A 20,662-nucleotide genomic window follows, 5' to 3' on the forward strand; every position below is an offset into this window, starting at 1 on the left:
AACTTGCGATCTGACTTAAACGAGGGTTTGCTAAGAATGGCACAAGATTCGCCATTTCTTGGGTACAATGCCATTGATTCGTAGATGTAGCGGATTAACGAGCCTGAGGCCGAGACAAACGCGGAACGGAAGAGAAAATATGTCTGTAGCCTACTAGCATCCATGCATGTATCATGCATGCACGTAGATGAAGCCTCAGCGCCTCAACTGACACTCAAGTTGAGCCTACTATCTCAACCCCATACACATACTCGCTATGCAGTCCGAGCTCAACCGGACCCTTTACACATCGGTTGAAACACCAAAAACAACATTACTACACAAACATTCAAGTGGTACTACCCCAAAACACCACACATAGTCTCACTATCTATCACACCCTATCAGCTACACTCGTTCAGCTTAGCCAAAAACCGCCTGGTGACCTCCATCAACTGACCCCAGAGCCAATGACAATCCCCACGAATCAAATCAAGATGCTTGTGCCTTTTTCTTAAATCCCTCTCTTGTGTCGTCGACACCCTTTTCTTGACCGGGATGGGCCGGGCCGTATTTACCGGCGTGGTTTTGGTTGGTGCTCGCACTAGGGTATCGTGAAAGCCTTGCTTTCAGCCCAGCTGTGATAGGCATTTTGGCTTGAGAGATTTCCTGTGATTAGATGAAAGGCTTTATGCCAGTCTGATCGGAACTGTATTCACATACGTAGTATAGCACACTAAGTCGTTGAAGTAGATGCATGCATCAAAGCTAGGCGCAATACCAAGCTGAATCCTGTCGCAAACGCATAAGTTGGATATTACATGGTTGTTCTCGACCTTATCATATGTTGGTTATATCTTGGTAAACTCACTCAACAAAAAGAGACATGTTCAACGGAGTCTCAACCTCCAAACATAAAGGCTAGTTGGATCAAATATCTTGAAGTGGCTCTGTGTCAACTCGATATCTCATTGATGTGCTTCGATCTTCAAAACGTATTGGCAACCGTCGTTACGTGTGTGCAAGAACTCTATCTATCCTCCGGGGAGAAGCAGTGGCATTTAGTCTTGGGAATTTGCTGTCTGAGATTTTGTTTTCATAAACTCGATATCTTAACTCACATATCATGAGAAGGGCCTGATAAACATATCATAGTATTTAAGGACTCAGTTGACAAGCATTGGGAACGCCAATAGACCTTAGAGCTCGAAGTTCTAGTCGGCCCGTTGATTGTGAACTGAAGCTGCAAATCTCTCTCCTTTCGGAACCATCTGGCATGCACATGTATTTTCAAATAGCACCTACGTTTTGAAGCAAGAGTAAAGCTTCAAGGGAACTTGCAGCTATGAGGCAGCTTGCCGCCTCCTATACATCTACCCATGTTTGAACCAAACAGCGGCAAACAACTAACAAGCCGATTGTCCCTTTTCAGACGGAAGTTCATTCTATTCCTGTGTGTATGTTGTGCTATAAGTGTGCTTTTCTGTCTGTAAATATCTTGATTCCGGGAGAAACGACGTTTGATGATCCTGATGCCAACACAAGTCCCCCTTTTCTAAAGTAGCCATTTTTGACACTGCCAGCCAGCTCTGAGGAATCACTTCGTCCCGTCTTTGGGCAGGCATATATTGATAAATTATTCGCGTGTTTATCTAGCCTGTGAATCAGAGGGTAACTGACTGTATAAAACCTCAGAATTTCTCATCTCCGAGTCTTCCTCTCTTGTTCATCAACAACTATCATGGCCGAAGACTCCAAGCCTCAGATCGAGGAGCCCTTGGCTCTGCCAGAGTCCCTCCAGGGCATCGCCAAGAAGAGCCGCAAGAGAAAAGGCAAGACCCTCATCAACCGTGGTCCTACAGCGCTTCCAAAGAACCGTGGAAGTGGTTTCGAGGAGTACTTCGCTGATCCGCCTCTGACCCCCGTCGAGGCCACGGAGGAGAAGAATGAGATCTACTCGCCAGACCTCCCTTTTGCTGAGTACGGCCCGTTTCTCTCTTAGGAAATGCCAGTGTTAACATCTACAGGCGCATGCAATCTTGCATCCAGCGTTTCCGTTCCCGCCGTCGTCTCCAGGGCGATCGCGGCCTGTACTTCAACGAGTATCTATTCCTCGGCGGCGTCGATACCACGCCCAACACCTTCGGCGGTCTCAGCCAGCAAGAGCTAAAGGAACTGACTCCCGCCCAGCGCCGAGAGGCAACTGCCACAGATATCATCTGGGCCAACTCCCAAGGTGGCGACAAGTTCTACGATGGTGATGACAAGAAGTGGAGTGTCGATTTCGCTGCTGTCGTCGCGGGTTTCTTCTCCGTCAGTCTCGTCCACCTGACCTCCTTTGAGCCCAAGAGAATGGAGGAGGGTATCGACACGATTAAGAACTTTCTTCGATACGTTCTCCAGCACGATGTCTGCCCTGAGTACGGGGACAGTGTCAACGAGGCTCTCGAGCTGTGCAAGACTGCGAGTGTCGAGTGGCCCATGATCCGACAGCTCATGGCTGATCTCCCCGGCAACTTCACCCTCGCCTGCTCGGAGATCTTCTACGGGGAAGCAACCGACGAGCATTGGTCATTCCAGACTTTCAAGCGGCCCAAGGGTTTCGATCCCAAGGCCGTCTTCTTCGCGGCCTTTGCTCTCATGGACGAGCCTGAGCTCTTCGAGAAGCTGTCGCTCAAGGAACCCAGCATCTTCAGCGAATACACCTGCACTCTTGAGCTGGTCGAAGTCATCCGCCCTGAAGAGGATATCGTCAAGCGATTCAATTCTCTCGTCATTGGCGACAAGGCAGCGAACCACGTCCCTGTTGGCAAAGCTGTCTTCAAACAAGGCTACATTCAGGATGATTGGGAGAACCCCTGGTCTGGGGAGTGGCCCGTCAAGGAGGATACCATCACTATCTTCCTCGACGATGCTCTTCTTGCAAACATGATGCCGGGCTTAAGGACTGTTGCGACTATTTGTGAATTGGATGCGGGACTGCGGTTTCTCAAATCTGTTGAGATGATTGTCCCGTCATTCTTCATTTTTCTTCCTCAAGAGTTGATGCGTCACTACAAGGAGCCCAGAGTTGATGATCGCGTTGCTCCATCGACCCGAAATGCGCAGAAGGGAAAGGGTCTTGATGAGGATGAATACTGAAAGGGATTTGAAAGGTGGTCAAATGGTTAAAAGTTGAAATGATAGCTACAGGGTAGATCGAAGAGAAGTAGCACGTAGCTCATTCTTACCAGATTAGTCGACAGAATTAATCTACACTCAACATTGCTTTTTCACACTAGTATTTATGTCATGTAAACTTGCTGCTCCAACTTTATCTCATCCTTGCATTAAGCTTCTGGAAAGCTTCCAAGAGCCCCACGCACAGACACCTTTGATCGCGACGACATTTCTCTTTCGTCAAAGTCGATGTAGCGACAATGTCAATTCCAGGCCTGGGCCAGATTCCCACACAGGTAAATCTCTATGATAATCACTGATTAGGCCCTATTGACATTTATCACAGCCCACCGCCTCGAGCACCCGCGTCATCACCCTCCGACCAGCCTGCGAATGGCGCTTTCAAGTCTCCTCCCCCGTAATCGTCAAGCTTCTCTCCGGCACAGCAGAGAAAGACGGCGTCGAGCTAGGCCCTAAGAACGCCTATACATTTGCGGGCGTCAAGTCAAAGATTCTAACGTGGCACGGATGCGAGCTTGAGATCGATGGCCGATGCGATGTTGATTCCGTGGCGGAATATGCGAATCCGACTGATAACCCGGCAAATGTGCATGTGAATCTCCATGGACAGCTTAATGATATGCGGCAAAAGGCGGCGAGGGAGGGGACAGAGGGGCCGAGAGTTTTGATCGTTGGACCAGCGGATGTGGGAAAGACCACGGTTGCGAGGACGCTGACGAGCTATGCGACGAGACAAGGCTACCAACCTCTAGTGGTGAACGCGAATCCTAAAGAAGGGATGCTCAGTTTGCCGGGAACACTGAGTGCGAGCGTTCTTGCGACTGTCCTGGACGTTGAGGCCGTGGACGGCTGGGGAAGCACGCCTACCAGCGGTCCAAACAGTGTGCCCGTGAAGCTCCCTCTGGTATTTTACTACGGACGAGCTTCACCTGATGAAGACCCTGACTTTTACCGCGAACTTATGAGTAAACTTGCTGGAAGCGTCAGTGCACGCTTGAGCGAGGATGAGGACGTCAAGAGCTCAGGTGTTATTATCGATGGAATGGGTCTTCCTGAGCAGAGCAAAGATGAGTATGAGCTGGTCGCACACATCGTCGATGAGTTTTCTGGTACGTCTTGTTCCCCTTGCCAAGAAAAAACTAGCTAACACAACCAGTCAATGTCATTATTGTGATTGGCTCAACATGTATCACCTCCGAGCTATCTAAACGATTCAGCAACGAGCGAACAAGTCTTGGAGAACCTATCAGCATTGTTCCCATCGACAAGTCCGACGGTGTCGTCGTTCGAGACGAAGCCTTCTTACAGCACGTAAGAGAAGCAGCTATTAAGGAGTATTTCTTCGGCGACTCCAAGCGTACTCTCAGCCCCCTGATCCAGCAAGTCGATTTCGACAGCGTGATTGTGTATCATAACTCCGACGGTACATGACCCTCGCCAAGCATCCCACAGCCGGTTTTACTGACTCATTATGCTAGAATATTCTCACAGCCAGGGTGTCACCCGAGAAGACCCCTCAACGCCGATGCAGCAGTGGACGTTTGCCATTATGCACGCAACACCTAAGGAGTCGCCCGATACGGTCCGTGCTGCAAGTGTCATGGGCTTCCTGTACGTGTCGGATGTGGATGAGGAGCGTCGTAAGATCAAGTTGCTTTCGCCGGTGAGCGGACGGTTGGGTGACCAGCCGCTTGTTTGGGGGAAGTGGCCGGAGCCGTTTATTAATCTCCTCGGATAAGGGGAGTTTCTGCGTCTTGGCGAGGAGTGAGAGATGGTGCTAGACCTGGTCTACGGATAAGGACATGTTTTGGCCCGTACGGAGTAGGATCGGTAGTCAATTCTAGAGAAGTTATTAGCCAAATTGTGTTTGCCGTCAAGGCTGAGACTGATTGCATAGACCGTGAATCTGAGGTCTGAGTTTGTCCAAAGGGGCGTCAAAGTGATGTCCCTTTCAGAGACACAACCGTCCCTGCGGGCGTGGAATGCCTTCCAAACAAGAGCTGCACTGTATCTGTACCACTTGTATCCGAAGTTGTGCCTCCCGTGCAAGCCAGTATCCGGTATCTCCTAGTTTGGCAAGTCTCGCAACACAGAAGTCATGGGAGAACCCTAAATATCCCGAAGTCTTGCACTCGTCTTACCTTTCTCGTAGACAATTTGCTGCATCCATGGCCTCAACGCCCATGCGAATACCCCATACCCCGCATCGTTTATCATGAATGGAGCCTTTGTAAAAAGCCAAGAAGGTGGATGAGACACTGTACGGAGAAACAGGGGGAGTCTATCTTCATTTCACATCGTAGTGGCATGATGTCCAAAACACAGGGCTAGCTTTTTGTCGAGAAACGGAGATACGAGAAGTTGTCTTCGGCGAGCGAGTTGTTTTCAGAAGCTATACAGGGTCTTAGGAAGTTGATATCCGGGGAAGTTCGATGTCTGGACCCTCATCAAAGCTTGGTTTAAGCTTGTTCCCCAGACTTGCCCCGTTCAACTTTATTCAAGCGCTAGGGTGATCATTGTCGAAAAGTGCCATTGGCCAATGCTGATCTCGTATGGAGTAACCTATCAAACGTAACTATCGTGCTGTAATGTCTGAGCCGTTCGTTCTCCGTCTCGGCCTTCGGTGGTCGTAGCTTACATCCCGGTGCACGGCCGATCCGGAGTCTAAAAGACGGCGCCGAGTGAGCGGCACTTGCTTGTGACATTCACACAGTGAAATGATTCCTTGGCTGTAGATCAAAAAGACCCGTATCCACTAGTAGCAAGGTTACGTGGCTGTGTAGTGCCCTTGTTGTTCAGGTTACCTGATTCGCGCAATGACAGTTGAGCATAGCCGATGAAGTCAGAGCCTGTGGCAGAGCCAGGAACCTCTGAACCTCTGCAGAGCAGCACCGTCATGTTTCCTAGTCCAAAAATCAAGAGGGCTGGGGCCGTTTCAGGCGGTTTTGAGAGGAAATCCCTGGCCAGGCTTGCAACCCAATTGTTAAGCTTAAATCTTAGCGTAATTCTGGAGCGAGAGCCGCCAAAACAAGGCCGTTCCCCAGATGGCCTTGGCCGTAAACGGGTGCCAGGGTGAATGAAGGCTCAATGTGGTCATTGGAGGACAAAACAAGCATAACGAGCAACACAATGCAACGATGCAGGTTTCCATAAAAAGAAGCCAGCAAGAGTAGTGACATTCATCACCATCATTGCCAAGCAAAACCAAACTTGGCTCGTCGTAGCAGGTGATTAAGAAGAGAATTGTCTTGGCCGAGGCGAAGCAGAAGCAACGCAGTATTGGCCAAATGTCGTCGTATGCCAAGCCCAAGCCATGCCAAGTTCAAACAAGCATTCTCTCATTGAGAGAAGAAGTGGTGACAATGGGACGAGGCGAGGATAAATGGTGAAGTGTGATTGGTCATTCAATGACTGATTGGTACATCGGCTAACCTCATCATGTGGATATTGTTAACTTGATGTCGAGGCGGATAAGTTATCGCCTGCTGACGACAGACGCTAATGGACAGTGATTGTGGGTGATTCTGGCACAGTAATGAATGGGGACTGATTGATCCAGGCAGATGATGTTTGCGTTGCCATTGATGAGACTGTAGCTTGTGTCGTATTGTGTTCTGTTGTTCAAGGTATTGTCCAATGGATGTGAACGTTTAGATGGCGTTTCAACACTCTTCCGCAGAGCGTTATCTTTCAAACACTGACATTAATCAAGTCACACAACTTTGATGAATACTAGGCTGTCGGTTACTCGCAGATGACGATTCAAACAAAAAGAAAAGAGAAACAATTGTCTGAGGATAACAATTGCTGATCCGACCGACGGGCGTAGGTATTGGATCCCCTGCAACCCCTCGTGACCTTGGCAGGATAAGCTTTGATTCGTCTGTATCCCACGCGATACTGCACGCCAAGAGGAGTACTTGGGAGTACATTGTCTGGCTTTGTTGGCGTGGGAGAACAACGTGTCTCGAGCAAGTCATTCTGCTATGATGGCGCCAAAGAGGCCGTTCTGGTTCCACCAAACCTAATCTCGACGATCCTCTTGGATAAGATAGATGAAGCATTTTGGACGATGCTTCAATTGACATTGCAGTGGATGGCTGTTTGAAGCGTTTGGTCTTGCTGTAGCAAATTCTGGTCAAACCTCGCCAACGGGTTTCAACTCAATGGCTGTAAACGATAGAATCGTCTCTCTAATGCTCTGACAATGGATCTTAGTACCTGGTAGTACCATGCGCCGACGTAGCACAGTGTGTATTGGACTGCGGGGCAGCACATGCATGGGTGCGTGAGTGTGTAAGTGGGAAGCTCACACTCCCGTGTTATTCACTTTCTTTCCTTTCCTGGATTGGACTGGATTGGATCGGATCTGAGTCTCTAGGGACGGGAGAGTGAGGTTTGGGATAGGTACCCATCTCCCACTTAGACGAAGCTCCTACAGAGCCTCGCTTCTAACCTTGTTGTTGCCGGCATCTGCCCGGTCCTTCCTGGTTCCCTCCTACCTCGGATTGTAGATAAAAGCTGCCACCCTCTCAACCTCCTTCTACGACTTTTCCTTTCTTCTCTACCCAGATATCGTGCTTCACGCGATCTCTTCCCTACATACTACTTCAACTCTCTTTTCAACCTTAACCACCGGCTGATCTTCTACGGCCAGCCATAACAACAACAAAAAACATCTTAGCTCAGCTCCCCTCCAGCTTTCGCTTATACCAACACCCATTCGATGGGAGAAACCGAATCCAAATCCGCGAATGGTGCAATTCACGCCACTTCCACGTCGGACTCGTCGACCGTCGCAGCCGGTCAGGACGACAAACCCCCTATAGCGGAACCCCCAGACCTACTAGCCATAGAGAAGCCGATTCTTCCCCATACGCTCTCTGCTCATCGCGTCGCCAGAGACCTCAAGTCCGACGTCGACGATGGTTTGAGTAGCGAAGAGGCTGCTGCCCGCCTTGCGCGGGATGGCCCTAATTCTATCAAAGGCGCCAAGGGCATCTCTCTGTACGAGATCTTCATACAGCAGATTGCCAATGCCCTGACTGTCGTCCTCATCGCCGTGACCGCTCTGTCCTTTGCTATCTCGGACTATATTGAGGGTGGCGTCGTCGCCGCCGTCATTGTCCTCAACATCGTTGTCGGGTATGTCTTTGCTGCGTCACTCACTCGCCCAGCCAATCTGCTGGTCAAGTCTTGTCGCTTGCTGCTGCTACAACTCCCCACATCGTTGTTGCACTTTGCTACACCTTCTCGTTCCTGTTCCTGTTCCTTGTTCCTGCTGCCATATGGTGAAGCCTGTGATTTTGCCATGCGTAAGGCCAGAAGCCCCAAGCACTGAGGCCGAATCCTGTGCCATACCCTGAAGCTGACAGTCCGAATCACATCTAGCCGTACTCATCAATCTCCCACTCCATGCTAACATTATACCCGCTAGATTGATCCAGGACTACCGCGCTGAGCAGACCATCCAGTCGCTCTATGCTCTGTCCACTCCTAAATGCAAGGTCATCCGAGATGGTCACAGTGAAACTGTCAAGGCCGAAACACTCGTCAAGGGAGACTTAGTCTCTCTCGCAACTGGCGATGTTGTTCCTGCCGATCTGCGCCTGGTTCAAGGTATCAACGTCTCTACCGATGAGGCACTTCTCACTGGTGAATCTATCGCCATCAGCAAGAAGCCAGATGCCGTATTCACCGACCCCGATATGCCCATGGGTGATCGTGTTAACCTGGCCTACTCCGGAAGCTCTGTCACTAGAGGTCGAGCCACCGGTATTGTCATTGCTACTGGTATGGAAACAGAGGTCGGCCAAATCGCCGAGCTCCTGCGCAAGACTAAGAACGACGACACCGAAAGGACTCCCGTCGGTCGCGCAGTTTGGAAGTTCTACCAGTTCTGTCGCAGAATCCTTGGCCTCGAGGGAACCCCTCTCCAGGTCACCCTCAGCAAGTTCGCCCTGTTGCTTTTCGCCTTCGCCATTGTCCTCGTCATCATCGTCTTTTCCGCCAGTCTGTGGAAGATCACCGATGAGGTCCTTCTGTACGGAATCTGCGTCGGTGTGGCTGTTATCCCCGAGTCTCTGCTCGCAGTTTTGACTGTTACAATGGCCGTTGCCACCAAGGCAATGGTTCGCGGCAATGTCATTGTTCGTCAGATGCCTTCCCTTGAAGCCGTTGGCGGTGTTACCAACATCTGCTCGGACAAGACTGGTACCCTGACTCAAGGACGAATGATTACCCGAAAGGTTTGGCTCCGTGGCGATCTCGCCGGAACTGTTGAGGGCACCGCCAACCCCTACGACCCTTACAGCGGAACTGTCAAGTGGTCTGCTGACTTGGCCGGAAGCTGCCTGAACACTTTCCTCAAGGTTCTTACTCTTTGCAACAACGCCACAGTCAGTGACGGCAAGAAAGAGCCCGAGACGGACTCTAGCAGCATCATCACTTCCGAAGATGCTGAGTGGAAGGCCATTGGTGAGCCTACCGAGATTGCTCTCAAGGTCTTCGCTATGAGATTCGGCCGTAGTGTTTCCGGGGGTGACACCCTGGTGGCCGAACATCCTTTCGATTCTTCCTGCAAACTCATGAGCGTTGTGTATGGTAATGAGGTTGAACAGACTCGAAACGTCTATACCAAGGGCGCAGTTGAGGTCCTCCTCACCAAGCTCACTGAGACTGAAGAGTTCAAGAAGGAAATCCTCGCTAAAGCTGAAGAACTCGCCGGCCAAGGTTTGCGAGTGCTCTGTATCGCAACCAAGCCTATGAATGGCGACGCTCGGGATTGTCATGATCGTTCCAAGGTTGAGACTGAGCTTCAGTTTGTCGGTTTGGCTGGTCTCTATGATCCTCCTCGCCCTGAAACTGCTGGCGCTGTTGAACAATGCCGCGCCGCCGGTGTTACTGTCCACATGGTTACTGGCGACCACATCAAGACTGCAACAGCCATTGCTTACGAAGTCGGTATTCTCAACAAGAACATTCCCCTCAAGTCCAACACCGTCATGGCAGCTGCCGACTTTGGTGCCCTTAGCGATGCTGAGATTGACTGCCTGGACGAACTCCCTGTGGTTCTCGCTCGCTGTAGCCCTCTGACCAAGGTTCGCATGATCGAAGCCCTCCATCGCCGCAAAGCATTCTGCATCATGACTGGTGATGGTGTCAACGACTCGCCTGCTCTTAAACAAGCTGATGTCGGTATTGCCATGGGAGACCGTGGTAGCGATGTCGCCAAAGAGGCGGCTGACATGGTTCTCACTGATGACAACTTTGCCTCGATCGTTACTGGTATCCAGGAAGGTCGACGACTTGCTGACAATATCCAGAAGGTATGCTGTTACTCTTTTTGCTTGTTGATACGATTGCTGACTGGTGCAGTTCCTTCTTCATCTTCTGACATCCAATTTGGCTCAAGTCATTCTCCTTCTTATTGGTCTTGCCTTCAAGGATGTGAATGGTAACGCCGTCTTCCCCCTGTCCCCCTTGGAAATTCTTTGGGCCAATCTGGTTACCTCATCGCCTCTAGCTCTGGGTCTCGGTCTCGAGGAAGCCTCTCCTGATATCCTTCGGCGACCTCCCCGCAGCTTGCGCAGCGGCGTGTTTACCCTTGACCTCGTTCGCGATCAACTTTTCTATGGACTCTCCTCAGGTTCCCTCTGCCTGTGCGCTTTCATGCTCGTAAACTATGCTTCATCTGGCCAGGGTTACTACCTTATGGCGGAAGGTTGCAACGAGAGCGGACATGATGAGTGTGATCTTGTTTACCGCGCTCGTGCCACGACCTTCTCCACCTTGGCTTTCCTGTTGCTCGTCACAGCATGGGAGGTGAAGCACTTCCACCGCAGTCTCTTCAACATGGACGAGCGTGCCACCGGCCCCTTCTCTGTGTTCAAGACCATCTACCACAACAAGTTCCTCTTCTGGTCCGTTGTTGCCGGTTTTGTCATGATCTTCCCTATCGTGTATATCCCGTACCTCAACACAGAGGTGTTCAAGCACAAGGGTCTTTCGTGGGAGTGGGGTGTCGTCGCTGGCTGTGTTGTTGTATATATCGTCCTTATTGAGATGTGGAAGGCTTGCAAGAGACGGTTCAAGCTGGGTCTTGACTCGCACCCGGTCACTCAGGGCCAGGCTCAAGTCTAAGCTCAAGAGGTGAACCATTTAAACCGGTGAGACAAAAGGTGTGATGGCGGTCGTAGTGCGGGAAGTTAGTCGTGAGGTATGGGGGACAGGTTTTGGGATATTTGCACGGTTATCAGATTGTTTTGGTATTATACTTATTGCTATTATCCTCTAGTCAATACATTTCCTGTCGAAGAATTCCCCATGCAACGCTATGTGATTAAAACTGTCTATTTGTTTGAAAACTTTTCGTGCGAGTCCCGGAATCTCTGCACAGCCGGCGATGCTGTGAGGCCAAGGGTACTTCAGTCGTGATGTGATGGTGCCGGCACCGGAATGGTCGGTCTGTTCTAGCTAGACACGACCCCGTGGGTGAAGTATTCATAAATGTCATGTCTGCATTTACTCATCCTTGGACTTCTTGATGGGGTTTCCATCCTTGTCCACCAAGCCCTTCTCGCGCATGACTCGGACGGCCTCGTGAATGGGGTCCAGCTCGGGCATGGGGGCACGATGAGAGTCCCAGTAGTTGTCGGCCCATGTGAAGTATTGGCCGTAGTTGCAGGTGAAGAACATGTGGTGGAGAGTGTGGTGGGCAGGGCTGTTGATGAACTTTTCGAGCCAATGGCCGGTAATCATGTCGCCGTCGTGGATAAGGATGGTCCAGATCTGAACGCAGACGAAGAGGAACATGTAGAGGTGCTTCTGCATGGGGCAGATGTAGACAAAGACACTGTTGACGTTAGTGAGAGGTCAATTGCGGCGCACAAGTCGTTACTTACTGGTAAGGGAGGGATTGGAGGTATCCGTCGACAGGGTGGAAAGCAATGGCAGCCCAGGGGGTGGGAACTGAAGCTCTTGTTAGCGGGGGGTTTGATGCAAGAGAGAGTTTGACTTTGACTTACTGATCCACTTGTGGTGAGGCTTGTGGACATACTTGTAGATACTGGGATGGTGCTCAAGGCGATGAATCCAGTAAATGCCAAGATCGTTAAAGACCATGTAGAGGGCGGTAGACACGGCCAGCCACCACCAGCCATACTCGTCAATTCGGGTGTACAGCAGACTGTGGCCGCGGACTTCTCCAAGGAAGAAGGGGAGCGTGAGAAGATCGATAATGGGGATGGCGAAGAAACTAGACTGGATCTCGAGCTTGATCTGGTTCTTGAGGAATCGAGGGTGATATTCGAGGCGGCGGTCAAAAACGAAGTAGTATGAAAGGGCGGCGGAAATAACATAGATAAAGGCGGCGCCGAAGCCAGCGATCATGAGAATCGAAGCGCTCTGGCGGTAGATGTCGTCGCGCGGTAGCGACGAGCCAAAGTTGAGCGAGTACTCATCGTCAAAGTTCTTGGAAGACGAGGCGCCGTAGTTTGTCGAGTTCCCGTATGCCTTTGTTGATTGCTGGAGCTGCTGTTGGGGGAAAAGGTATGCGTATCCGTAATCGAAGACATACGGGTCGAGGAGCTCGAGTATAGCGTCCATGGTGAAGCAGGCGGATTGGCGAGGGGAATCTACGGCTACACCAAGAGGGAATGACAAGAAGAAAATGGACGAAGATGCAGGAGAGAGAAAGATTGATAAGAGCAACGGGACTGAGATCATGCGATTTTCACATCATTATTAAGATTGAGCTCCGCTGAAATCTTGCCGCCAGCGGTGTCTTTCCTCTCTCTCCTTCGGGGGCCGGGGGTGTTTGGATGCCGCAAAAGACAGGACCCAAACCAATTCCAAGGGTTAATTTCAATGGGATGGCGTAGTATCCGTACCGTACCCACAGGGGTCCCACGCTCTATGGCTCGCTAGGCCGTTGTACCTGGATTTGCACATCTTGATCTTATCGTGATTGGAGCGGGGACACACCCAATTCCCGAATTTTCTCTTTTTTAATTTTTCTGGAAGAGAAAACGAATACGAACTAGAGAACGGCACGCTACGGAACCCACACTAAAGACTGACTGCACAGATTGGCGAATCATGCAACACGGATGCTGGGCTGCCGGATCATGCTATCTTCCACCTCGCGTATCCCTCTGTACTTGTCCTCAATGTCGTTAACCCCGTCTGTATATCCGATCGCCCTTTCGTGCTCCGCGATCTTATGCGCCCATTCCCCGTTGTCGACCGTCCATGTGCCCAGCGACTCGAAGCCGTGCTTCCTGTAGAGCCCGTGGCCCTCGACGGAGGATACGATCAGCGTCGGGGCATTGGCGGCGTCGGCTTTTTCGGTGACGGATTGGAGCAATTGACCGCCGATGCCTTTCCGTTGATGGTCTGGGTGGACCATGAGATGCATCACTTCTACATACGCCGCCGCATTAGACGCAAGCCACCTTTGATATGTACACAAAGAATAAGTAAACACTTACCAAAATGATCTTTCCCATCAACGGCTTTTTCTTTCGATGCATCAATCTCCTCACTCCTCTTATTGAACCAATCCCACAGTTCCTCCATGTGTTTTTTAACCGTCCATACTGACGCCGGGGGCTTCGCGTTCGAGTTCGGCTTTTTGTCTTTGAATACTTCTTTGTAGCGCACAAACCCGACTGTCTCCCCCGCCTCCTCAGCTACCAAGAAATGCTGCTGCCCCGGATTCTGCAGGGCGTTTCTTGTCGCGAGGGGGATCAGATCGCGGGGATGCAGCTGGAAGAAGGCGGCGTAGAAATCGTGGTAGAACTGCAGTGCCTCGTAGTGGATGTTTGCGATTGAGTCGCTGTCGTCGATTGTGGCGGGGCGGATTGTTATAGATGCCATTGTGCTTGTGTTTTCTACTAATACTAATGTGTGATTTAGATTTCCGAATGAGGTATTGTAAAGGTCTTGGCTTAGTTTTTATACGTTCGCTCTAGAGATGCTGACGGATGAGGCGATTGGGAGAGGGGCTTGTATGATTCCGAATGAGGAAGCTGGTGTTTTGGTTCGTCTTGATTACTCCGTGTGAGTCAGCCGGCGACAATCCTTCGATAGCGAGTTGAAAAGGATTTGCGATACAGTAGCTAAAATAAACATTACGGTTAATAGAGAGAAACATTTTACTAACCCGTAAGACTATCCAGACCTATTGATATAAGATCTCTAGAAGACCAATAATCTTATAGCAGCGATTTAAGGTTAAAGCTATCTATCTTACGTAGGTATCAACTCTCTCATCTATCTACTGTAACAGTTACAAATAAAAGGCAGTGAGTTAATAATATATAAATAGTTTTTATATATAAAATGTCACCTTACTTTTAAGAAGCCACTAATAGTAACTGCCTTTATTTGCTGCTAATATTAAGTCCAATATATCTCAGACTCTCACTTCTTCAACTCTCTTATTCCGCTCACAAACTATTACTCCTCCACCACCAACTCGTGGCATGGCTATGCCGAGACCGCAAGACAAACGGCGCAGGCAGATCTAATTTTGTGTTGACCAAGCTGGAGGATAAGATGAGCAAGGTTAAAAAGGGTACGAATTCGCACTAGAAGCAATGCCTGAGGGTCGTAGGAAGTAAAGAGAGTCTGGAACTCACAGCTGTTTTTGGTGAATAGAGAATCAGACTCTTTCTTTACCTACAACCGAATTCCTCAAGCATAAAAAACAACAGGTCTACCGGACTATCCAGACAAACAACTCCCAAGAAAATAGAGTTGATACAATTGTGCTCTGAAATGACATATGAAACGCAAAGGGCATACCAGTTGTTCCATACTCGACCAAACGACATAGCGCACTCTAAGCATGCAGGGCTCGCGAAATGTATCTTGTACTTACTCTTTGATGGCCCAGTCTCTTAAATATGTGCTTTATGAATGCGTAAATTGATCGGTGCTCTAAAGTTGTGGATGAGCCGCCGGGTTGGGATTGAAGTCGTAGTCGAGATAAATTGGTTCAAGTCGGCCAGTGATGTATTGTACGCCTGCCCTGGAGTCAACTGTCTATGCCAGGTTAAGTCAGCCATCACCGGATTATCTTCAGATCGATCATACCTCAGTCTTCCCTCATGAGGGCGAAGGCGGCTATGCTTGTCTGAGAGTTGCCCCGTTTCCCTTCAACATCACCACGCCTGCTCACCAGTAGTCCCTCATTTCATCTTCAGACAGTTGACTTTCTTACGAGTTCAAGTTTGCCGTCAAAATGCTAGACGACCTGCATCCGCCAATTGCTCTTGATGAGGATCAGCAAAAGGCATTTGTGCTTGTCCACAGCACCATCGCGGTCAATGCGGCATCTGGATCGTAGTTCAAGGTACCTTGGCTTCAGATTTTAGTCTTTATGCACCGATTGAGTCAACGATCTGGCAGATTAGTGACTTCTTCATTTCCTTGTATGTTCTGGATTGGTTGTGGTGGTCGTGCTCACTGGATGAAGCTTGGTTACATGAACTCAGTTCTCATGTCACCGTTGGAACGAATAGGTTATCCTTTAGGCACTGGAATCGATTTTCTATTCCCTTGAATTTATATCATGTTACGAGCCCTTTCTTGGCATCTGCCATGGCGGTGGATTGACTCTTCATTCGGTTTGACAAACCACATTGCGGCTCTTTAGCACAGCAAACCCCTGACAGTACTGGTACGTCAACACACTCGAGCTACATACTACAACTGCTGCGATCACAACGTCTCTCAAATACACGATTCGGTTTGAGTCTACGGAGCTAAGTTGTGACATTGAAATACACTCATCAAAGAGTACTCTAGGGTTATGATAAGTTGCCTAAGTATTCATGCCACTTAGGATCGTGGTCTGAAGCTTCTTTGCCCCTCTAACTTGGATATCTATGGTTTGCTCATGAAGTGTTATTTTCCATATTTCTTATACTTTCTTGCAGCCGTCAAATTCCCTTATCAGGATGCACAAAGACTTAGAGTATCATCATATGTTAGAAGTGTCAAGTCGTAACACTAAACGACAAAGAGAGACTTGTCTCAAGCTGCGATTTCAACCCTAAATTACACAAGATTGGATGAATTTGTGACCCTTTTGCATAGCTTGATATCATCGTTTTATGATCTTAGATCATTTTGTTTAAGATATTCTCGCTCCCTTATCCAAGCCTTCGTACACCATCTAGCAAAAAGGTCGCCCAGCTCTCAAGTCCACATGAGTTCCCGACTCGGCGTCGTATCTCCTCTCCTACAAGCACTAGAACAAAGCTCCTCAACCAAAGTCACAAAACCCCAGTCCCTGACACACGGCCCGCCAAGACTAGGGACCAACAACAGAAACAATAGCGGCTATCCCCCCTCGGTCCCAATAACTCAAACGCCATAGATCACCATCCGCCGTCGGAGATTTAAAAAGCCAACAGATCGGACGTGCCGATTACCCCTTCATTGTGGTCGTCTTGGCGGACTGTTAGTGGAATATCCATCGTAGGGTTGCTGAACTGTGACCAGCAGAGGCTGTTTTTGGAGCGTGACATGGACACGATATCAATGGAGAGAGTATGGTTCATTTATGTCCATGAAGTCCATGAGCATATCAAGTCCAGTGGTGGGGAGCTCAGTACTGAAACAATTCATTGTAGTAATTATAGTCGTAACTTCATTCTCTTGGTCGTTAAGAGTACATACAGGTATCTTCAAATATCCCCTGATACAATACAAAAACAAAAAAAACAAAAAACAAAAAAAAATCTTCGTACAACGCCCGTATATTATACCACCGTTTCGTCTTTCCATTCATCACGTGTTTAAATTGGCGACACAATCATTGCCACATACTTGACATGTCCTTCAGTATCTTTGAGAGGTGTCCAGTGGCTCATCATCTTGGCTGGCTTCTTCGGCGATGTTTCTCCACTGTCACCACTTAATGTTCTCGTCATATTGGCCCGGCGAGGGATGTGGTTTGCGAGTGCGAGGTCCAACGAAACAGACTTTCCATCACGGACAACAAGATCTCGAACCGTCAATTTGAAGGCCTTGGTAACTGATGGTAGTGTAGATTGCTCATTAAAAATGTCAAAGATATCTTTGCCGATTATAGTTTCGGCCGACGTGCCCAGATCGAGAGCATCGAGCATCTCTTTGGAGTAGAAGGAGACACATAACTTGGGTGGATACTTCATCTCCTGGTCGAGAGGCATTGCGCCCAAAGACGCTGGGTATGAAGGGACATGTTCAAGAATCATGTATCGGGCGTATGTCGTCATAAGCATTTCGGGTTGGTTAGAGAATCTCCTGATAACGCTTCGTGTGCTGTAGGTCTTGTCAAGTATCGTAGGTCCAGCTGATGACCGGGGTCTATCAGAGCTGCGACGTGGACTCAGTGGTGGCGACAGAGGAGGAGGGGGCGGCTTCTTGAACGCTTTGAAGAACCCTGACATCTTTGTTGCCTTGAATTGATTGTTCTTGACACTAAGAACCTCCTCAGCTTCAGGCTCGCCTTGAGATCCGTCACTAGCCCAGCGAGAATTGCTCCGTTCTGGCGCCTTGTCTTCCTCTACAGCACCGTACGACAAAACCTTTAGAACATCATGTGTGTCGTGCAGAGAGGATGATACGTCGATTTGAGCACCCATAAAGAACTTTGTTTTACCAGCGGTGTCGAGAAGAGGGCATAGGAAAAGAAGATTCCAGAACGGGGTTCCATCTTTCCGAAAGTTGAGGAGCAGTTCCGTACACTCCTCGTTGCGCCAGATTGCGGAGCGCATCTTGGCAATTCCGTCTCGGTCAGTCTGTGGCCCCTGAAGGAAGCGGCAATTATGTGCCAAAACCTCACTTCGTGCGTATCCTGTCAGTTCCTCAAACTCATCGGAAGCAAAGATGATAGGGTTTCCAGATCGGGACGGATCACTAAGGCAGAATGATCCCTTCAGGCCGGGATAAGGGTTTGGTGGTGAGTCGCCTTCTGCGTCGAGGGAGAGAGCCAAGCTAGTGCATTGCGATAGTTGCTGTTTGACGAAATCGGGAAAGATCTCCCTGACAATGCGCTGTTCGATATAGGTTTTAGATTCGAGAAACATGTTTTCCAGGCTGGGAATAAGTGATGTTGTGAGATGTTTGATGTTCGTGTTGAGAGCCTTGGACATAGGGGAGGGCAGATTAATTGGCGATGTTGCGGTGATGGATGTATACGAAGTTGATATTGTCGAGAGTTGAATGACAACCTGCTCCAGGGATTGGATGTAGTCGCGAATCTGCTCATGATTAGAATCTGCGAGGTGATATCTTGTTTGCTCATCTTACCTTCATGAGGTAATCAACATTCTGACCAAGTCCTCGATTGGCGGCGAATCTCCATAATTGACCACTGGCAGCATGATCGGCCATGACCATATCAAACATCTCCCGTCCAACAAGATCAGGGATGGGCAACTCGCCGGAACCATCCGACTCAGTGAAAGCGATACTAGATCTTTGAGTTCTGGACGATGTAACAGAGTCAATGCTCCTCAACCTCTCACCCGACCACTGGCCCAGTCCGTTGCTATACATGCCGGCACGCGGTGTGCCATCAGGGTGGTAGTCGGTATATTGTCTCAGAATGTCCTCATTGGTGTGAAGTGAAAGGCCTGAATTGCTGCGCAGGCGGTATGATGAGAATTTAGCACTCTTGGGGCGGTTTGATCTGCTGCTTTTGGGTGGTGCTTGAAGACCCCGCAGAGATGAGGTGACAGAATCGGAATTGTTGTTGGAGAGTGTCGATGTTGTGGAACGACGACGCTCAAAATCGGGTAGAGATGGAATAGGAGGAGGTTCGAACGACCGGAGAGCGTTAATTGTAGGCATCTTGTCTTAATTATTATGCCCCTCCACAAAAAGGGGACTGACAAGTCGGGTTGTTGCTTTATGTCTCGGGAGTGGTGGAATGCAATGCGATTGTGCGACACAAGCACAGTAGGCTATTATAACAGTTGCCGATTGATGTTTATAGCGCGCCAGAAGCAAAAAAAGAAGATAATTAAAATTTAAGTATCTGTGCTCTCATTCAGTGAGAGAAAAGGACCAAGAGTTGTTATTGTTGAGAGCGACAGTGTAAAGCTTAGAAGACCATAGTTGGTGGGAGGTTGTAAGTTATCAGATTGGATTGGATGGAAGACGAGAGAAGAAAGTAAAGAAGGAAAGAATGGGACCCAAGCGCAAAGAGAAGTTAGAACAACGAGAAAAGGCAAGAGCAGCCCAGGTAAAGCAACGACAGGCAGGATAGACTAGGACCCTCGCTCAATCGCGAGTCGCGGAGCAGGAGCAGCCCACGATCGCTTAATACTACGGTTCCAGGCCCAGCAAGCCAGCTCAGGTCGCAATGGAAAGAGAAGGCACCCAAGACTGACTCGCTCGCTCTCAGGTCGCTACCTCAGGCAATTCAGTGGATCAATCACAGGCTACTAAGGTGAGCTTGCGGGGGCGGGCCAAGTCGGGTTCGAGCAATCCTTGGCCGAAAAGCCACTAAAGAAACCCAGTAGCTTCTGCAATGCTGGGTCCCCTTTTTAGCGCTGCAGAAATGCAGATAGCACATGTTTCCCGGAAGATATGCCCGGCCAGTGGAAAAAATACTGCAGAAGGCTTGACGCCAAAAGTCGCTGGGGAGGTTCCGGTGTTTTATTATCCCCCCTACAATGAGCTGAAGACTTGCATTGAGTTTTGAGTTTGCAGGGGTTCAACGTGCATTGATGATAAATCCATTTATCATAAGACTCTCTCCTCACTGACTGACTCTGCTCTGCGTCTTTGCCTCTCGGACCCTGTTGACTGAGAGACAAACTATCGAAGCTAACAACTGAACCACCAGCGGATCGGTCCAGAGCTTGCGGTGACTATCAAGAGGCGTCGATCCGTTTACGGGCTGGTCGCCCAAAAGAGGAAGCCTCCAAAGAAGAAGAGAGAGCAAGCTAGCGATCTACGATCCGACAACGCGGACCCATTCGCTGCCATGTCATGTCATGTCATTGTACTCCGCACTCTGAGTTGCGTCAAGAGCCAACATCTTTTTCATTCTCTTCCCCTTCTGGCTCTTTTCTCCGATTAAAGGAAGAACTCCCGTTCAAACTCTGTTCCTTTGAGGCGCTGAAAGGTTACGTGGTCCTGGGAAATGATGACGACAAGAGGTTGAGGTCGGTTTTATGCAGATTGATGCAAACACTTTGGGAGAAGTTAATCAAGGAGGATCGACTAGGCCGCCCCTGCCACTAACGAAAGAGAGAGGGAGAAAACCACATGCAAGAGTGTGGTGGAGTTGCAATTGACAATTCATCTGAAACATCGAGGTTGCATTAGAGACCCTTGTTTTTAATTCTGTTCAATTAAAATAAATTAAACAGTGACACTCTCACTAATTACCCAGGTACCCCAACTCTTGATGATTATATATCATCAAATCGAACTACCATTTTTGACAGTCCGCTTCGTCCGAGATAAACTTAAACAACAGAGATTACGTGACCTC

General features: G+C 49.3%; 6 protein-coding genes; 3 read left to right on the forward strand and 3 right to left on the reverse strand.

Moving 5' to 3' along the window:
• Positions 1–1,720: 1,720 nt before the first annotated feature.
• FFUJ_08853 (uncharacterized protein) lies at positions 1,721–3,120 on the forward strand (the record flags this gene model as incomplete). XM_023580399.1 has 2 exons in its annotated part: positions 1,721–1,959; positions 2,007–3,120. The coding sequence occupies 2 exons, from the start codon at positions 1,721–1,723 to the stop codon at positions 3,118–3,120; spliced, it is 1,353 nt and encodes a 450-aa protein (XP_023433180.1).
• A 278-nt stretch (positions 3,121–3,398) lies between these two features.
• Positions 3,399–4,897, forward strand: FFUJ_08852 (related to cleavage/polyadenylation factor IA subunit; the record flags this gene model as incomplete). XM_023580400.1 has 4 exons in its annotated part: positions 3,399–3,434; positions 3,485–4,268; positions 4,316–4,582; positions 4,638–4,897. 4 exons carry the CDS (start codon positions 3,399–3,401, stop codon positions 4,895–4,897), a joined length of 1,347 nt encoding a protein of 448 aa, XP_023433181.1.
• A 2,988-nt stretch (positions 4,898–7,885) lies between these two features.
• On the forward strand, positions 7,886–11,301 carry FFUJ_08851 (probable Na+-transporting ATPase ENA-1; the record flags this gene model as incomplete). XM_023580401.1 has 3 exons in its annotated part: positions 7,886–8,304; positions 8,597–10,487; positions 10,537–11,301. The coding sequence occupies 3 exons, from the start codon at positions 7,886–7,888 to the stop codon at positions 11,299–11,301; spliced, it is 3,075 nt and encodes a 1,024-aa protein (XP_023433182.1).
• A 381-nt stretch (positions 11,302–11,682) lies between these two features.
• On the reverse strand, positions 11,683–12,765 carry FFUJ_08850 (probable sterol delta 5,6-desaturase; the record flags this gene model as incomplete). XM_023580402.1 has 3 exons in its annotated part: positions 11,683–12,013; positions 12,063–12,129; positions 12,186–12,765. The coding sequence occupies 3 exons, from the start codon at positions 12,763–12,765 to the stop codon at positions 11,683–11,685; spliced, it is 978 nt and encodes a 325-aa protein (XP_023433183.1).
• Positions 12,766–13,255: 490 nt separating this feature from the next.
• On the reverse strand, positions 13,256–14,037 carry FFUJ_08849 (uncharacterized protein; the record flags this gene model as incomplete). XM_023580403.1 has 2 exons in its annotated part: positions 13,256–13,581; positions 13,650–14,037. 2 exons carry the CDS (start codon positions 14,035–14,037, stop codon positions 13,256–13,258), a joined length of 714 nt encoding a protein of 237 aa, XP_023433184.1.
• Positions 14,038–16,967: 2,930 nt separating this feature from the next.
• Positions 16,968–19,008, reverse strand: FFUJ_08848 (uncharacterized protein; the record flags this gene model as incomplete). XM_023580404.1 has 2 exons in its annotated part: positions 16,968–18,416; positions 18,466–19,008. 2 exons carry the CDS (start codon positions 19,006–19,008, stop codon positions 16,968–16,970), a joined length of 1,992 nt encoding a protein of 663 aa, XP_023433185.1.
• Positions 19,009–20,662: the final 1,654 nt, after the last annotated feature.

This window comes from Fusarium fujikuroi, chromosome FFUJ_chr07 (genome assembly GCF_900079805.1).
Source record: "Fusarium fujikuroi IMI 58289 draft genome, chromosome FFUJ_chr07".
NCBI lineage: Eukaryota > Fungi > Ascomycota > Sordariomycetes > Hypocreales > Nectriaceae > Fusarium > Fusarium fujikuroi.